Consider the following 17,425-nt stretch of genomic DNA (forward strand, 5'->3'; position numbering starts at 1 on the left):
TGCCTGGGGAGGACAAAAATAGCTTCCCCCACTCCCTGGAGGCTGGAAATGGTCTGTTTCCCAACTTCTGATTGGGCCCAGTAGGTACGTGCTTCGCCCTCCCCGGGCTCCAAAGGCTTCCCTGGAGCTGGGGGAGGATAAAAATGCCCTCCCCCATTCCTCAGAGGCTCTCTGGAAGCCAGAAACACTCTCCCAGAGCCTCTGTGCAAGCTGGCACACACATGCACACTGGATCTGAGCTAGGGCAACAGCTTGCGTGCCAGCAGATATGGCTTTGCGTGCCACCTGTGGCGCCCGTGCCATAGGTTCGCCATCACTGGTCCAGAGGTTAAGGTACCAGGCTAGAAACTGGGAGACTGTTAAATTCTAAAGTCCCACCTTATCCGTGAAAGCCAGCTGAGTGACTTTGGACCAGTCACTCTCTCAGTCCAACTAGCCTCGCAAGGTGATTGTTTTGGGGAAAACATGAGGAGAAAGGTGTGCTGGATATGTTCTCTACCTTGAGTTATTTGTAATAATAATAAAGGTGGGATACAAATAAATAAATAATAAAAGCACCCGTATACCATACTTTTCCTTTCATGTTAGCTCCCACTACTATATAGCCATGGACAAGATCAATTCTGTTTTGACACGCTCCAGGATTACAATTGTCCAAGATTATAGAATTGATAATGAGGAAAGAAAGGATACAAAAATAAATAAATTAATTAAAATTGTGATGTTTGCAAGTTATTTCATTTTCTACCGTATCTAGCTTCAGGCAAGCAGATACCAGGGGGACTCCTAAAGCAAAAAAATGTGGATGTAATAGCCAATTCATTTTATATGAATAAAATGCTCTAATGCATATCATAGATCATCACTTCTGAATGATTAAATGCTGCAATTAATATTCAGTGAAATTAAAGTCAACCCTTACATTTTACTAGCCATGTCAAAAACTCACTAAAGAAACTCTTTTTAAAAAAAAGTTAAGATGAAAACTGCAACAATCATATAGGGAGACATCTCCATAAAGCAAAAGTCAGAAGAACATACATAGGAGGAATTTCCACTGAGTTTCTTTGGAAAAAAAAAAGTATCTCATGTCCCTCGTACATACAATTTTGACATCCTGTGACAATCTGATCGGGGGGGAAATACAGCCCCCCTAAAATATGGTTCCACTGCAGAGATGTCAAACTCAAGGTACAGAGGCTGGATATAGCCTGTGCGGGGCTTAGATTTGCCACATGGGGCTGCCCTGGAAACAGTGAAGGACCAATCTGTGGTGCCCCTGCCAGCGAAAATGGAGCTTGTGGGGGCTGGTAAAGGGTTGCTGGATCCTGTCACAGCCAAAAACGGAACTTGCAAGGGATGTGGGCAGCCTTCCCGAGTTCTATTTACACTAGGAAAGGGTTACAGGAAGCCATTACAGCTGAAAACAGAGCTCAGGAGCCTATTTTTGCTGGCAGAGTGCTCGGGCCTCCACAGGCACCCCCTCACACAAGCGATGTTGAGCTGGCTATGTCCACCCTGTCCCTCCAAGGTCAAACACAACAATGATGTGGCCCTCCATGAAATTGAGTTTGACAGAGTTGGAAAGACATGAAACACCAGAGACAAATATTCAACAATAAAAAAGCTATTCACTAAAAGCATAAGCTTGGATTTCAGATTATTCATATAGAAATATAACCAGCCTGCTCCTTTCCACATCTCTAAACTGATATTCTGGTTTTCTTTAAGTTGATATCATAGGAATTTACAGTTTGAAAAAATGCAAATGTAAATAGGTAAATATTTACTACATATAAGCATGCAGGAAAGTAACAGCATTTTGTGTTTCGCCGTATGCTCTGTGTCACACCACAATGTCATGCTGGCCTCATTATAGGCAACACTGGTTTAAGAAATAGAGATGAGCACTGCCTCCTAGAGTTAGTCATAACTAGTGGGGTAAAACCCAGAGACATCTTTACCTTAAGTTTATTTTCATGTGCAAGTTTGATTCAAGAACACACATCTTATATAGAAAATTACATTAAAAGCCACAAAATGAAGTGCTTATGTTTGGAAAGGGAATTATGCTTACCTCTACAGCATGACTTTCTGTATTAATTATAAATATCTGACCACCAGAAGCAGCCCAGATGGTTTCTTCCATCACAAGAAGACCTCTGACAGGAAGAACTCCCAATTTCACTATTTTCTGTGGTTCTGAGTTCCAGGTCCCATCTTTTGCAAAAATAAATGAAATATTTATTTTTTAAACAATCACTTTATTTATATAATAATTACCTTGATATACTTATTAATGATAAAATATTCTTGCCTCAAATGGATTTTTTTCTACCTTATGTTCAGAGGTGGGTATTTAAAATTATTGTATGTTTATTTTGGATGCTTTTTATTTAGGTTTTCTTTCTTTTAAAATGTTTTACTGTTTTTATTGTGATATCGTTTTGAACTGTAAGCTGCCCAGAGTCATTGACTGAGATGGGCAGCTACAGAAATTGAATGAATGAATGAATGAATGAATGAATGAATGAATGAATGAATGAATGAATGAATGAGTGTTTAAAACCTTACAGAGGTATTGGCCACCCCTGCATGTCAGGGGAAAAGCTGTTTTCCAAATATTATAAGAGAAAGTGAATTGGATTGTTAAAAACAAACTTTAAGTTGTTGCCATGCATTAGCATTTTAACCCCAAATGTTTCATTTAATAATTGGAAATATTCCACTAATTTTCCTATCAACATTTGACAGTTCTCTTTATACAACACAATGAGAAAATAAGAATTCAAAGTAATATAAAGCTAATTCTGGATAATAACTCAGGATTTGTCATGAATTACATTTAATTAAATATAATATCCCTCTCTCTGCCCTCCAGCAATGGAGAAGAGTTCTCTTCTGTTTGATTTATCTAGTATTCATCTTACTGTTCAATAGCTTCCTTATTTTCTCTATTGTGTAGCACCACTGGCATTTCAACAGAGCTGCTAAATTGGCTCTGTGAACAGAGATTGTTAATTGAGTAGTGCAATGGTGCATGAACAATAAGATAAATGATTACATACTGGCTTTTTATCTCAGCAGAGCAAGACTAAAATACACAGCAGTAATTAAAAGGATTTCAGTTTTAACACTTTTGAAATTAATGTTTACTTCTGTGATTATTCAGAACTACAGCTTTCACCAACAATTGAAGGGATCCATATACTAAGAGCAAAACAAAAACTTTTCATGATATTATCATTTTATCAATGCCTCCTCAGAGAAAGTCAGAGCCCTATTCAGTGTTTTAATTCTTTAACTGACATACCATATTTTTGGTGTATAAGACGCACCTTAGTTTTGGGGGAGGAAAACAAGGAAAAAAGGTCTCTGCCTCCCAACAATTTACAAAACAGCAAACATCACAGATGATATACACTGTTTGCTATGTATTTTTGTGCATAAGTGTCTGACCCATAGAAATAGCAAAGAATTGGAGAAATATACATTATAGCAGTATATTAATCCCAGAAACTTTCTTAAATGTAATCACACTAACTCCTCCCAATTATTTAAATAGATCTGCTCCAATCATGACTAAGTCAGGGTTTAATTCAGCTACCTTATCTTAATACTAATACTTAATATTAAAATGGGACATTTAAGATTATACTTTTACAGATCTTTAAAATTGATGTGGCTTTCTGGAAGTATTCTCTGCTATTTAAAAGAAGATACAATAGCACTGGGCCTCTTCAGATCAAGAATTTATTTTAAAAAGCTTCTTCATATTGTTAGGTTGTCTAGAACAATAATAAAGGAATCTTTAAAAAATAAGTCTAATAATTTGAACATTCTATAGCCATTTATAGTTACTGACTTACCTCCTTGCAGCTAACAACAAATAGCCAGTTTCAGCACAGTCTGATTAGCACAAGAAAATAAAATTCTGTTTTTGCCTCTCCCTCCAGCAATTTGCCTCCATGCAGCTTTAGTTTCACTTTCATTTTAACATGTAGGTTTGCTGGCAACTTCAATCAATCATATTATTGTTCTATTTTTTTGTATATGCTGTGAGTCGCCCCGAGTTCTTGGAGAGGGGCAGCATACAAATCCAATTAATCAATTAATCAATTAATTAAATAATTAAATAAATAATTAAATAAATAAGTAATTAAATAAATCAGCTGTGTGTCAGGAGGCAGATAATCAGTGGCTTGTGCTAATCAGGCTCTGCTGCTGTTTTGCTGCAAGGAGGTAAATTACACACCCAAGTTTTCATCCTCTTTTGGGGTGTGTGTGTAAAAAGGTGCATCTTATACTCCTAAAAATACAGTAGGTAGTTGGGTAAGAATCACCAAGAACAACAGAGCTGTATTTATTTTATTTATTATTAAGCCTCTATGCTGCCTATTTCATCAAGGTGACTCTAGTCATATAATTAAAATACAATAAAATTTTTTAAAAGAATAAACAAAAACCAGACACATAAAATCCAATAAAAATTCAATTGTATTTGCTCCATTCACCATTATAGTTCTCTCTGAAATATTAGGTCTTTTAACCAGACAATTTTACTGAATTCTAAATACACTAGTGCATACTACCCAGTTCAAAATGCCAATATTAATCTATTAAGGTCTGAAGAAATTGAGATAGACAAACCTGCCCAAACATACAAAATAACTTCTAAAATCATTATCTCTACCTAGACAAATGAGCTTGATGAACTCTAAAAGTGACAGAGACTTTTTGACAGAAACACCCTGAGTCCTCAACTTTTCCAACGGCGTATCAAATTAGCCTACTTCAACTTTGTAATCAAGATGACCAATGCTGCATGGTCAAATTTAAATTCTACTGGTCTTTAAAGTTCTTCTCTGGTTTCATGATGACAGATGCTCTCTCCCTTCCATCTTTACGGTGTAAGAATCTGTTAATTTTATTTTAATTGGTATAAATTTAAATGGTATAAAATACCTAGATATTGTATATTTCCCCTAATGCCATTGAAAATATGATTTATACATTATGTCAAATCAATAATGATATTTATAAATTATGTCAGATCATCAAATCAATAAATGATATTGGTGATATCACCAAACATGCAATTACTATCTGAATCAAATAAAAGGGCTTTCTGGAGAGGACATTAAATGCTGACCAATTTATTTTTTCTTGTGCTATGGGAATAACTGAAATATAACACATGAGCTCTCTGAATGTAAATGCTAAGCAGCATTAGAAGCTGAGAGAAATATATCAGTATTTCTTTTTTCTTCTTCTGCTGATACTTAAAAGCTGGTAATGCCAGGAATTGTTGGCAAAATTGGATGAAAAATATTATGACCTGCAGAATTTAAGTAGTGCAACTTGGATTCCCCAATGAAAACTTGTACCAATTATTATTGGGTCAAATCCTCTGTCCCAGCCTTTATTGCACATCTGATAAAATAGGTCAGCATTTCATTAAGCTGCCTCTTCAGTATGATTGGAAAAGCAGCTTGAGCTGACAAAAGATTATAGTTACAAAACTGGGAGAAACAGTGAAATTTCCTTTGTAATCTAGAGCAGTGTTTTTCAACCAGTGTGCCGTGGCACACTAGTGTGCCGCGAGACATGGTCAGGTGTGCCGCGAAGAAGGAAGCTCAGGTTCCGGTCTCGCAACTTTTTGCTGAGAGAGTGAGTGTGAGAGAGAGAGAGAAAGAAAGCAAGAGAGAGAGAGAGAGAAAGCAAGAGAAAGAAAGAAAAGAGAGGAAGAGAGAGAAAGCAAGAGGGAGAAAGAAAGCAAGAGGGAGAGAAAAAGAGAGAAAGAAAGAAAAAGAGAAAGAAAGCAAGAGAGAGAGAGAGAGAAAAGGAGAGGAAGGGAGAGAGAGAGAGAAATGAGAGAAAAAAGGGGAGGAAAAAAGAGAAATGAGAAAATGATTGAGACATAGAATGAGAGGAAAGAGAGAGAAACAAAAGAGAGAGAAGTGACTTGATTTAAAGCATATGATAAAAAGAACTCAAAGAATAAGAGAAACCCCCCCCAGCCCTCACCTGTTTCAAGAGTGTGTATACACACACACAGACACACACACAAGGGGGGAGGAGACAGGGATGGAAAAAGAGAGGAGAGTGTCTTAGAGTGTCATTTTGTATCATTTTGGTTGGTGACGTGCCCCAGGATTTTGTAAATGTAAAAAATGTGCCGCGGCTCAAAAAAGGTTGAAAATCACTGATCTAGAGTAAGAAAATTGGAAGCATCTTTTTATTTCATGTTAGTTTTTTTTTCCTTCCTTCCTTCCTTCCTTCCTTCCTTCCTTCCTTCCTTCCTTCCTTCCTTCCTTCCCTCCCTCCCTCCCCCCTCCTCTCCTTCCGTTATAATGACTGTTTCTTTTATGATATCTTAATTTTTGACTGGGAGCAGCCCCAAATTGGTTAGCAGACAAGTGGCTGTACAAATGTTTTCAATAAATAAAATTAGTTTGTAATGTTCTTGTAAAACTTTCAAGAAAATTTATTTCAAAATGTTACAAAGTCGGAGGCAGCAAATGCTTATCTGGGAAGAAGGGAACATGGAGACCACTGCATGTGCTTTGTTTAGACATAAAAAAACTACAATCGCAACATGTGTTTGGTAGATGCAAGGCCAAGGCAGTCAAAATTTCTCCTCTAAACATTTCTCCATAAACAACCAAGATACTGTATTTTATAATTTCACACTAAACTTAAGATCATTACTGCAGTAGGAAACAATAGCTCATGATTGAATTGTGGAGTTCTTGGTGGTCTTTGATGTGGTTGTTTGCTTTGGAGACATTTGATTAGACATTGGATTCACATTGATGAAGCCTAATTTTTAACAAGTATATACTAGACCAGGGGTCTCGATTTCATTGAGGGATGCATCAGGGTTGTGTTTGACCTCACGGTGCTGGGTGGGCATGGGCAGGGTGGGCATGGCCAGATTGACATCACTCGTGTCGAGGACACCTATTGTGGCCCGAACATTCTGCCAGTGAAAACAGAACTCAGGGTAGTTGCACACAGCCCTCCCAAACTCTGTTTTCGTAGGCAGAGGCACTGCAGGCTGGCCCTTCACTTTTTCTACGGCAGCTCCACAGGCCAGATCTATGCATCCAGTGGGCCGAATCTGGCCCAGGGGCCTTGAGTTTGACACCCATTTTGAGGAGATCAACACATGGAACAGTACAAACCACTGGCTTAAATATTTAACTGTACATTATTTTTCAATTAAAATATAATAGATACTTTAAAGACAGTGTGTGCATGCAAACACAAAATATAGTCTTAAAGCCATTTTATGTTACAGCTTAAAATAGATATATTCATGCCACATCTTAGAATGATTTGGAATTATTTATGAACTAAACGTCCTCATCCTACTGCTCTCCAGCTGTGAAAGGGCAGCAGTTCTCCTAATTCAGTCTAGATGAGCAAAAGACTTATAAGAAATGGCCAGCCCACCTCAATTCTCTTCAATTAGAAAAGACTATGTGAACTGTTAAAACTCCTGTGAAAACTGCCATTAGGAATGTACATACAAATGTTACATATACATATGTTTGTGGCCCAAGATCCTGTTTCTAAGTAAGAGTTCCTGTTCCCAATCTGCATGGAAAAATTGAGGCATGCATTGCTTATGAAATTGCAGACTAAGCATATCTTTAAAAAATATATGCAATTTCTGATGGCCGCTGGTGCCGACAGCAATCCAAAGTGAGTATGTGAATATGAATTAAGGAACAGAAACACAACAATGAAATCTGTGTCTATAAATACAGAAGTTCAGAAGCCATTCTGGATATCACTTAACATTCCAGTACCTTCCAATTTGGTGTAGATTGCAATGTTCCCATTGACTAGGCCAGCAAATAAATGGTGGGCCTTGTATGCTAAGCTCATCACAGTAGACTTCTCGGGAGCGAAGAAGTGTTGCAGACGGATTTTCTTGGAGCCTTGGCTACTTTTGTAAACAGAGATGCTATTTAAGAAGAACAGGAAATACCTTAAAAATCATGATATAAAAAGAAAACCAAAAAACCCCCAATTCATTACATACAAAAGTATATAGTGATTCTCGGTCATCGTTCTTCCAAAGATGCTTTTTCAAGATGCAACTGAACTTACCAGTTTTTCTTTGAAGACATTTCGCTTCTCATCCAAGATCCAGCTTCTTCAGCTTTGGACCTTTTTTGGATCGGAAGCAAAACTTCTTCAAAGAAAAACCAGAGTCCAAATGTCTCTTGAAAAATAACTTTTGGGATTACATTCATAAAATAATTTTCCTATCAATTTATGATTCTACATATGTCCACAATCTCAAAAATAACTATTGAAGAATTTAAATCCAAACCAAAATAAAGTAATACTTAAGTCAATCTACAAACTCTATTTACAAGGAGGGAATTTGTCAGCTACAAAATACAATGCATAAATTCTGAAAGAATAGACTGGGAAAAACCAGAAGGACAATACTGTACATTTCTTCTAATGCAGAAAAAAAAATGCTCTCCACTTAGAATACAATATTTTCTTTATTATGTAGAATTTTTCAGTATCTAGAGCTACAAATCATATATCTGAGGCTTTTGTATGTTACTTCTTTTTTTGTTGTCCTATAGAACAACTGGAATTAGTGAAAAACAAGAATGAAAGACTGAAAGATTTACCATCAATAACTAAAACATTTTGTTGTTTAAGGCCATATTACTATAAAATGATTGATATGTTTGCCTTAATTTACTGGTGGCAAATTACCAAAATTTAACTATTTATTTTATTTCTGAGCACATCCCGCTGCTTGCAAAGAATGGAAAATCGTCCTCATTTGTTTAAATGCAACATAACATTTTCTATAGGGATGTGCAGAGCTTTAAATAAATTAGATTTTTCAAAATAATTAGGATTAGATTTAGCTGTTTGCTAGATATAATTGATTTAGTCAAACAATGTATTTTTAGCGCTCTCCCTCTCTCTGTCTCATATAGAGTAATCTACAGAAATGAGATACAAATATGAAAGATACCTTCCTTCTTCCATGCCTAGACAAACAGTAGGCACACTGAGGGGTTTTGCAGTCATGTCTCCAGATTCAGGAAACATATTATTTGATTCTTTGGATTTTTCATCTTCTGGAATATAGACGATACAGAGAATTCTTGACTCCACATTGAAGCATTCAATAAGCTTTGGACTGGAGTTTTGAAATGATACAATGGCAATTTGGCCCATTTGATTAGTACAACTGCCAATCTGTATTATAGAGAAAAACATTAACATTCTTTAACTAATAACATTCATGATAAAGTTAGTTACTAAAAATCATTGTTTTAAATAGTTAACCAAAATTATTTCACTTGCTAACCACAGAATTTTGTTCTTCAAAAGAAACATTCTTTATTTCTTTAGCAGCATTATGTACTACAAATACTTAAGATACATAAATGTTTAATGTGCAAGAAATAGTGACACTTTCAGCTTTTATTTTTAATCCTACAATATAGACATAATTCTATATCGGATCATATTGCCAATGAGATCCAGTACAATGACCTTTTGGAAGCAATGATGATGGTTTTAGGAACTTGCATGATTTCTGTTAAATATATTTCATACTTCTGCTAAGGTTAAAAACTTCTCAGTCTACCTGTACAAAAAGAGCATGCAAGAAGGTCGCAGGCCCACAACTATTTCTGATTTGTCAAATTATTTCCTGAATGCTCCCCAGTCATTCTCAGGAACAAAAGTCTCAACATTTTAAAGGGTTAAGAGGAAATTGAGACTGTGATGATTTGCAAAAATTCGTATAGGTGAATATTGAACAGAGAAATCAACTTCAGGCCACAAAATACACTGTTGCATAATGCTAAAGGATCCACTCATGTCTGTACTTTCTTGTTAATCTAAAATGGATGCTTAAATCTTTCCTAAACTGGCTATGCCTACCATTCTAACAATTACTAAGAAAAGAAGTCTCAAAAAAGGCTTATAATGAGAAAACTATCCTGCTGCTTTCATGCATTAAGTATTTCATGCATTAGGCATTACAACCGAATTGTCGAAGCATGGAACTCATTACCTGACTCAGTAGTGTCAACCCCTAACCCCCAACATTTTTCCCTTAGACTATCCACGATTGACCTCTCCAGGTTCCTTAGAGGTCAGTAAGGGACGTGCATAAGTGCACCTGTGTGCCTTCCGTCCCCTGTCCAATTGTCTTTCCTTATCTCATTTATCTTTTCTACCTTTCAAATTTGTTCACCTATACTTTTATATCTTTTCTTCTATTCGTTTCTTTAGTTATATTACTACATATCTATTCTCTTCAATGTGTATTATGCATTGGACTAAATAAATAAATAAATAATAAATAAATAAATAATAAATAATAATTACCCATTTTTTATTAAATTTTCATTTAAAATTTTCATTTTAAAAAGCTAAAACCAAATGAGCAGACTTTTTTTTTAAAGAATAGAGAGTTATCATTACATTATCCAGCTTGGTGTATTTGTATCTATCTATATGTGTGTGTGTGTAAACACACACACACACAAACAAACATATCTTTTACGACCCTATAATCCCTTTTTATTAGGGTGGAGTCAAGGCAAATAGTGCTGAGCATTTACTGGCTGGATGCTCTTTCTGATGCCTATGTGGAGTTCACAGTAGATTTTTTTTTCTTTTCCTGATAGACAAACATCTGTCTCACTACCTAGGATTGAACTCTCAATCTTCTGAGAGGGAGGTGAGCATATTCATATCTAGGCCACCATGCTATATATGTATATATATGTATCTATATCCTATAATATCTGTTTCTATGATTGTGAAACTGAATTTGCAAAAGTGAATTTATTTCTAGACTATTATTCCATTCTCTGTAAAGGCTATTATGTGAACTTTGAAAAAAAATCAATTCTTACCCACAGAAAACCATATTCCGTAGAAAGAGAATCAGGGTCACTTTCTTCACATAAACAAGGTTCAGGATTATAAGCAGCACATTCAACCTTAACATACAAAATAAAAATTGTTAGCAAAAATCTCATAGATTTTGCCATGGCGATGGATGGATGGATGGATGGATGGATGGACGAATGATTTTTGACCCACTGCTAGTAAAACTGAAGCCAAGGAGTAAAATAAAAAAGATTTCTATTTTGCAGTTTTATGTTCTATGTCAAATTTGGATTTTGACATTAAGTTAGTAAAAAATGCTTCCAGTCCAAATAACTGATAAAGAGGAAATAAACTTAATTTCGGGTAAAGTAACTTAGCCCATTCCTGTTTCAATCTATTCATTAGCTATTTAGCAAACAAAAATAATGCCATTTACCTTAAATTCCTGCTGCTTGGCCATCATCACAGGCATGTGTTTCACAAGAAGTGGGTGCTTCTCTTTTTTAATCTGATTCCCATCATCATCTATACAGAACCAACCCAGCAGATTTTCATCAGCTGTAAGGACAAAAGGGGAAAGAAAATGTATTTGTTTTCAATGTCATTACTATGTTTTTATGTTACCAATTCAATATAAACAGACATGCATTTTCGAGTAACTGTTTGCATAGAACAGTGATGGTGAACCTATGGCACGCATGCCACAGATTGCACGTGGAGCAATAGCTGAGGGCACTTGAGACATTGCCCTAGGTTAGCTTGAGCACGGATGGGCGCGTTGGCCAGCTGATTTTTGGGCTTCTTTTTGGTTGTTTTTCACTATCCCAGGGTTCAGGAAATCCTCCTGAAGCCTGAAAGGGTGAAAAACGGCAAAATGGGCCTACCGGAAGTCCGGGGGTGGCACCAGGGGAGTTGTGTGGGAGGAGGGTATTGCTATCATGTGTATGTGCACTCTTTTGGCACCCGAGCCAAAAAAGGTTTGCCATCGCTGGTGTAGAATAACCAAGTAATCAAATGTCTTCTTTTAAAGGTTCACAAAGGTGTTTTATAAAGGCATAAAGGTTAATAATGGGAAGTTCTAGAGAAACTTTGCAGCCTTATGCTACTTATTATAGAAGGCAATGTTTATGCATTCAAAAGTTTTAAAAGATAATATTTTAAAACATAACCAATATTTATAAAATCTCTCTAGAGATAATCCCACATACAAATATCTATTTATAAATGATCTTCCAAAAATATATTAATATTGAAGAGTAGTGTAAAGGAGCGTTTGCATGTACTAAAGAGGTGTGGTGGTTTGGTCCTTCTTCAGATCTTAACTGCAAAGAGGATTAGGCCACCTACAAAGTAGAATAAATGCATCAGTATAATAAAAATACACTGCTCAAAAAATAAAGGGAATATTTAAACAATACAATATAACTCCAAGTAAATCAAACTTCTGTGAAATCAAATTGTGCACTTAGAAAGCAACACTGATTGAAAATTTCACATTCTGTTGTGCACATTCAACTTTGTACGAAATAAAGTATTCAATGAGAATATTTCATTCATTCAGATCTAGGATGTTTTATTTGAATGTTCCCTTTATTTATTTATTTTTGAGCAGTATATGTAGTACAGTGATACCTTGTCTTACGAATTTAATTGGTTCCAGGACAAGATTCGTAAGGTGAAAAGTTCGTAAGACGAAACAATGTTTCCCATAGGAATCAATGTAAAAGCAAATAATGTGTGCAAATCATTCAGGAAAATCCCAAACTTTAGAAGGGAGGTGAACAGAGGGCAGGGAGGAGCAGCGAAAGGGGGCGGGTGGAAGAAGCAAGGCAAGGCTAAAGGGTGAGTGGGAAGGAAGAAAGGCAAGGGGGGCGCCCCTCCCTTTTCTTTCTTCAAAGGACACCCTTTCAGTGCCTCTGCAAGCACTCCATTCTCCTAGCTTTGTTAATGCAAACTCTCCGTCTCCAAGCCGCCCCTCCCTTTTCTTTCTTCAAAAAAGAAAAAAAAAAGAAATCCCTTCATCCCAGCAGCAGCGGCTTGTGTTCGTAAGGTAAAAATAGTTCGGAAGAAGAGGGAAAAAAACCTTAAACACCGGGTTCATATCTCGAAAAGTTAGTTAGAAGAGGCGTTCGTAAGATGAGGTACCACTGTATTTACTATATGTTAGTGTTTGGGGAAGAAATTTAGCATTAAAAGAAAAAGGGAGAGGTGGGGAAAGATAAGAGAGATTTTTGCCAGCAAAAAGAACCTCAGCATACACATAGAATAAAATAGCAAAAGAATATACAAAGCAGAATGATATAAATTATCAAAAGATACCTAACTACATCTAGTTTCATATTCTCATTGGATGACTAATTTCTTCAGGGTTTCTGACCCTTTTCCAGGATTGAATGGTCCGTAGCAGCAGAAGCCAGCCATGGAGATTTTCCCTGCAAATATAACTAAAATCTCTCTTCTCACAATTGATTTCTTAGACTTTGAGTTTTCTAAGCTTTGCCAAACTCCTGTCACTATCTAGGATAAATCATTTATTTGTTCATTTCCTGTTAGTGCTCCTCTCCTTTGTAGCAATTATTCAGAAGGCACAGTTAACTCTCCTTCAGTTTATGTAATTTTAAGCCCAGCAAAAGAAAACCTTACCTAAAGCAAGCTTAGCCATTTGTAAACTTCTGATCCATGACTGTTTGATGGCAGGTGTAAATGTATTGAACACAGCCGTAAAGAAAGTAGGCCGTCCTGATCTATTGAAATTAAAGAAAATAAGTCACAGTGCATATTTTTGCTACACAATATCATAAAAGTATGCCATATACTCTTTTGGCAGAAAGAAAACAAAGATGCATTAGCTGCAATTGTTAGACCAAATAAATTAGTATACATTCCATTAAACAGCGTTAGCTTTTATTTCAACGTTGAGAGGAACACTTTCATAACTTGCAAATAGGTTTTATTTAATGCCTATCTAAGTACAGATGTATCAACTGTCCCAGAGTTGGGAAAGGTTTGAGACAAGAGGGGTGACATACAAATCTAATAAATTATTATTATTATTATTATTATTATTATTGTTATTGTTATTATTATTATTATTATTATTATTATTACTATTACATTATTATTATTATTATTATTATTATTGACATTCATAATCATTGTATCCCATTATTCTGACTCCGCTCATAGCATAAAACAGGGGGTGGGCAAAGTTGGCTCTTCTATGACTTGTGGACTTCAACTCCCAGAATTCCTGAGCCAATCATACTAGCTCCACATGTCACAGAACAGAGCCAACTTTGTCTACCCCTGGCATAAATGATCGATGTCCTATATTGATAACCTTGTATAGCCTTTCAGGCAATTGTGATCTCCTTGCACTGAGAAATACAAGTTGGGTCAGACTAGTGTTACTATCTCTTTTACCTGTGGGTTGCTGCTGGTTTAAAATCAAAGCTGGCAAATTGGTAAAGCATTGGCATAATGCAACAGGCTTACAGAAATTGACTAGATTAGGATTTCTTATAACTTCTGAAATACATTAGGAAATAGGAAAATAATCAGTCAGGCTCAGGGTGGGCACAACCGTTCATTCTCATACAAGGAAAGGAAGTTTTAATTCCTTATGAAGTTCTGCTTGTTAAAAACTGTATCAAATCTCTAGAGAAGACAAGTAGTCCTCGACTTACGACCATAATTGAATACGGAACTTTTGTTGCTGAGACATTTGTTAAATGAGTTTTGCCTCATTTTACAACCTTACTTGCCATGTTTGTTAAGTGAATCACTGCAGTTGTTAAGTTAGCAACATGGTTGTTAATGGCTTCCCCATTGACTTTGCTTGTCAGGTCACAAAAGTGATCACATGACCGCAGGACACTACAACTGTGATAAACACAAATCAGTTGCCAGGCATCTCTATTTTGATCAGGGGGTGCCATAACAGTTTTAAGCGTGAAAAATTGTCCTAAGTCACTTTCTCAGTGCCATTGTATCTTTCTTACTTACTTACTTACTTACTTACTTACTTACTTACTTACTTACTTACTTACTTACTTACTTACTTACTTTGTTTGTTTGTTTGTTTGTTTGTTTGTTTATTAGTATACCGCCCCTCTCCGTAGACTCGGGGCGGCTCACAGCAGTGACAAAAACAATATACATTGACAAATCTAATAATTCAAAATCCAAAATAACACTTGTACATTTAAAATCTAAAAGCAAGGAACCCCAATATAAAAAACATGGTCACTAAATGAACTGTTGTAGGTCAAGAACTATCTGCATGCACATATACAGAAAAAACACCGGAACTAAATAAACACAGCATTAGTTAGCTAGTGGGATTTTATTTCAGTTCCCTTGGACACATAAACTGCTTCCTACTTCTGCGGTTATGAGGTGCATGCATACTGTCTACTCAGATCTTAAACATGGTATAAATTATGAGGTACGATTGCCTGGAGCTTATTATGCAGCAAGGGAGAGCTGGAAAATTGCTGCCAGAAAAATGTCTCACACATAACGACAGATCCTATCAAGATCTGCTTCTGAGCACATGGCTATCATCTTTATTTTGCAACACTAAACATGATCTTCCTTCCTCCTACCCAGAAGCTACATTTTACTGTATTGGCTTTCATGACAACTTCTCCCCAAGGGCTTTCCAGAATGTCTTCTGTAGTTCAAGGTTGCTACTAACTTGTCCTGTTTTCCTGGAAGCTGAAGTTGAATTCGACAGCGGTCTGCAGCTCTAATTTCATCTTCTTTCTTCAAAATGAGTCTCTGTAAACCTGAGGTCCAATCATGAGCCACTGACTGATTTAAATTCTGGTGAAACAACAACGACAAATATTGAAGCTCTTATCATGTTAAAATTAAGTTTATTTTTTCAGTCATTATCAAAAACCTGTGAAAAACTACAAACCATTTTCAGACATACCATCAGAATTTAAGCTAAAATTTATTTTACAGATGCAATCTGGAAATGCCTACATTAAATTTATTTATTTATTTTATTTATTTATTTTGTCCAATACACATTGAAGAGAAAGATATGTAATAATATAAGTAAAGAAAAGAATAGAAGATAAGATATAATAGTATAGGTGAACATATTTGAAAGGAAGAAAAGATAAATGAGATAAGGAGAGACAATTGGACAGGGGACGGAAGGCACATTGGTGCACTTATGCACGCCCCTTAGATAACAAAATACTACTGCCATTCTATGTAATTTTTACTTGAAAGGAACATAGGCACAGACATATTGTACAGCATGGATAAGAGGGGGGGGGGGAATCCCATGTCAATAGGATTAAATAATGCTTAAACAGACTTGAGGACATAATGCTCTATGCTAAAGAAACACTGCTATTAACTCATGATACAAGTGTCTGACATTTTTTTTAACATCAATGAGTAAAAATACCTTATTGAATACCCTATGCTTAGATTGCATATACAAACTCACCAAGGCATCGCTAATCTGCTTGCAACTCTACAGTTTACCATTTAAAAATAATCGTATTAGCATCACATAGAAGAAAATAGGTGTTTCCTTAATCTGGAAACTTAATTCTACATCCATTACTTGTTACCTGGTAATTTCCCTTCAGGTTGCATATTAGTTGACTGATTTGACCAACTACATTCAAGTCATGTAAGAGGTTCTGCAAATCATTGTACAGTTGCCCTGGTCCCATATAAAGTTTATCTGAAACACAAAAATATGTCATTAAAGGTGTGCATAAAGTAAAACAGGTATTATTGCAAACAAAGTTATGAGAATAGTACCTAAAGTGGATATAAAAGTCTATAAACTCCTGTTGAAATGCCAGGTTTTTGAGATGCAAAAGGAAAAAAAAAGTCAGACCAAGATAAACCACTTCAGAATTTTTCCTGAATTTTTCCACCTTTTAATACAACTTATAAGCTATACAATTGAATTGAAAAGCAAACTGAGATTTTGTAGGGGGAAAATAACAATAAAATAATGTAAACAATGTGACTGCATAAGTGTACACATTCCTTATAATCAATCACATTCAAACTGATGTTAAATAGTAGCCCCTATATACCTGCCACCAAGTACAGTGACTTTGATGAAGCCATATAAAGTTCAACTGTTGGAAGTTTTTTTCTGATGTTTACTCAGTTGTCTCTTACAGCAAAAGCCACAGCCTACAAAGATGTCATTGGAAAGTATCAGACAGGAGAAGGATGCAATTTCCCCCCCAAAGGCATTGGATATACCAAAGAACAGGAATTGAAAACAACTTGATGGCATATCAGTATGTGCCGAAAGAGCATGTGCACGCGTTACCACACATGCGTGAATGCCCAAACCCACAATTCAATGCCTGGAGAGAGTGAAAACATATTTCCCTGGGCCCCAAAGGCCCCCTGGAGGCCGGAAATGGCCTGTTTCCCAACTTCTGGTTGGCCCAGTAGGCTCGTGTTTTGCCCTCCCCAGACTCTAAAGGCTTCCCTAGAACCGGGGGAGGGTAGAAACACATTCCCCCGGTGG

The 17,425-nt window shown here is 36.2% G+C and overlaps 1 protein-coding gene across 3 annotated transcripts in view; it reads right to left on the bottom strand.

The window, feature by feature from the left end:
- ARHGEF10 (Rho guanine nucleotide exchange factor 10) overlaps positions 1-17,425 on the bottom strand; it is a 115,083-nt gene that overhangs the window by 22,514 nt on the left and 75,144 nt on the right. For all 3 annotated transcript variants that reach the window (XM_070732898.1, XM_070732897.1, XM_070732894.1), the window contains 8 exons: positions 16,497-16,612; positions 15,599-15,726; positions 13,543-13,643; positions 11,336-11,457; positions 10,923-11,009; positions 9,020-9,246; positions 7,818-7,975; positions 2,078-2,220 (listed from right to left, as the gene is read on the bottom strand). In XM_070732898.1, coding sequence (XP_070588999.1) covers positions 2,078-2,220; positions 7,818-7,975; positions 9,020-9,246; positions 10,923-11,009; positions 11,336-11,457; positions 13,543-13,643; positions 15,599-15,726; positions 16,497-16,612 — 1,082 coding nt within the window. The remainder of the gene's footprint in view (positions 1-2,077; positions 2,221-7,817; positions 7,976-9,019; positions 9,247-10,922; positions 11,010-11,335; positions 11,458-13,542; positions 13,644-15,598; positions 15,727-16,496; positions 16,613-17,425) is intronic.

This window comes from Erythrolamprus reginae, chromosome 1 (assembly GCF_031021105.1).
Source record: "Erythrolamprus reginae isolate rEryReg1 chromosome 1, rEryReg1.hap1, whole genome shotgun sequence".
Classification (NCBI taxonomy): domain Eukaryota; kingdom Metazoa; phylum Chordata; class Lepidosauria; order Squamata; family Dipsadidae; genus Erythrolamprus; species Erythrolamprus reginae.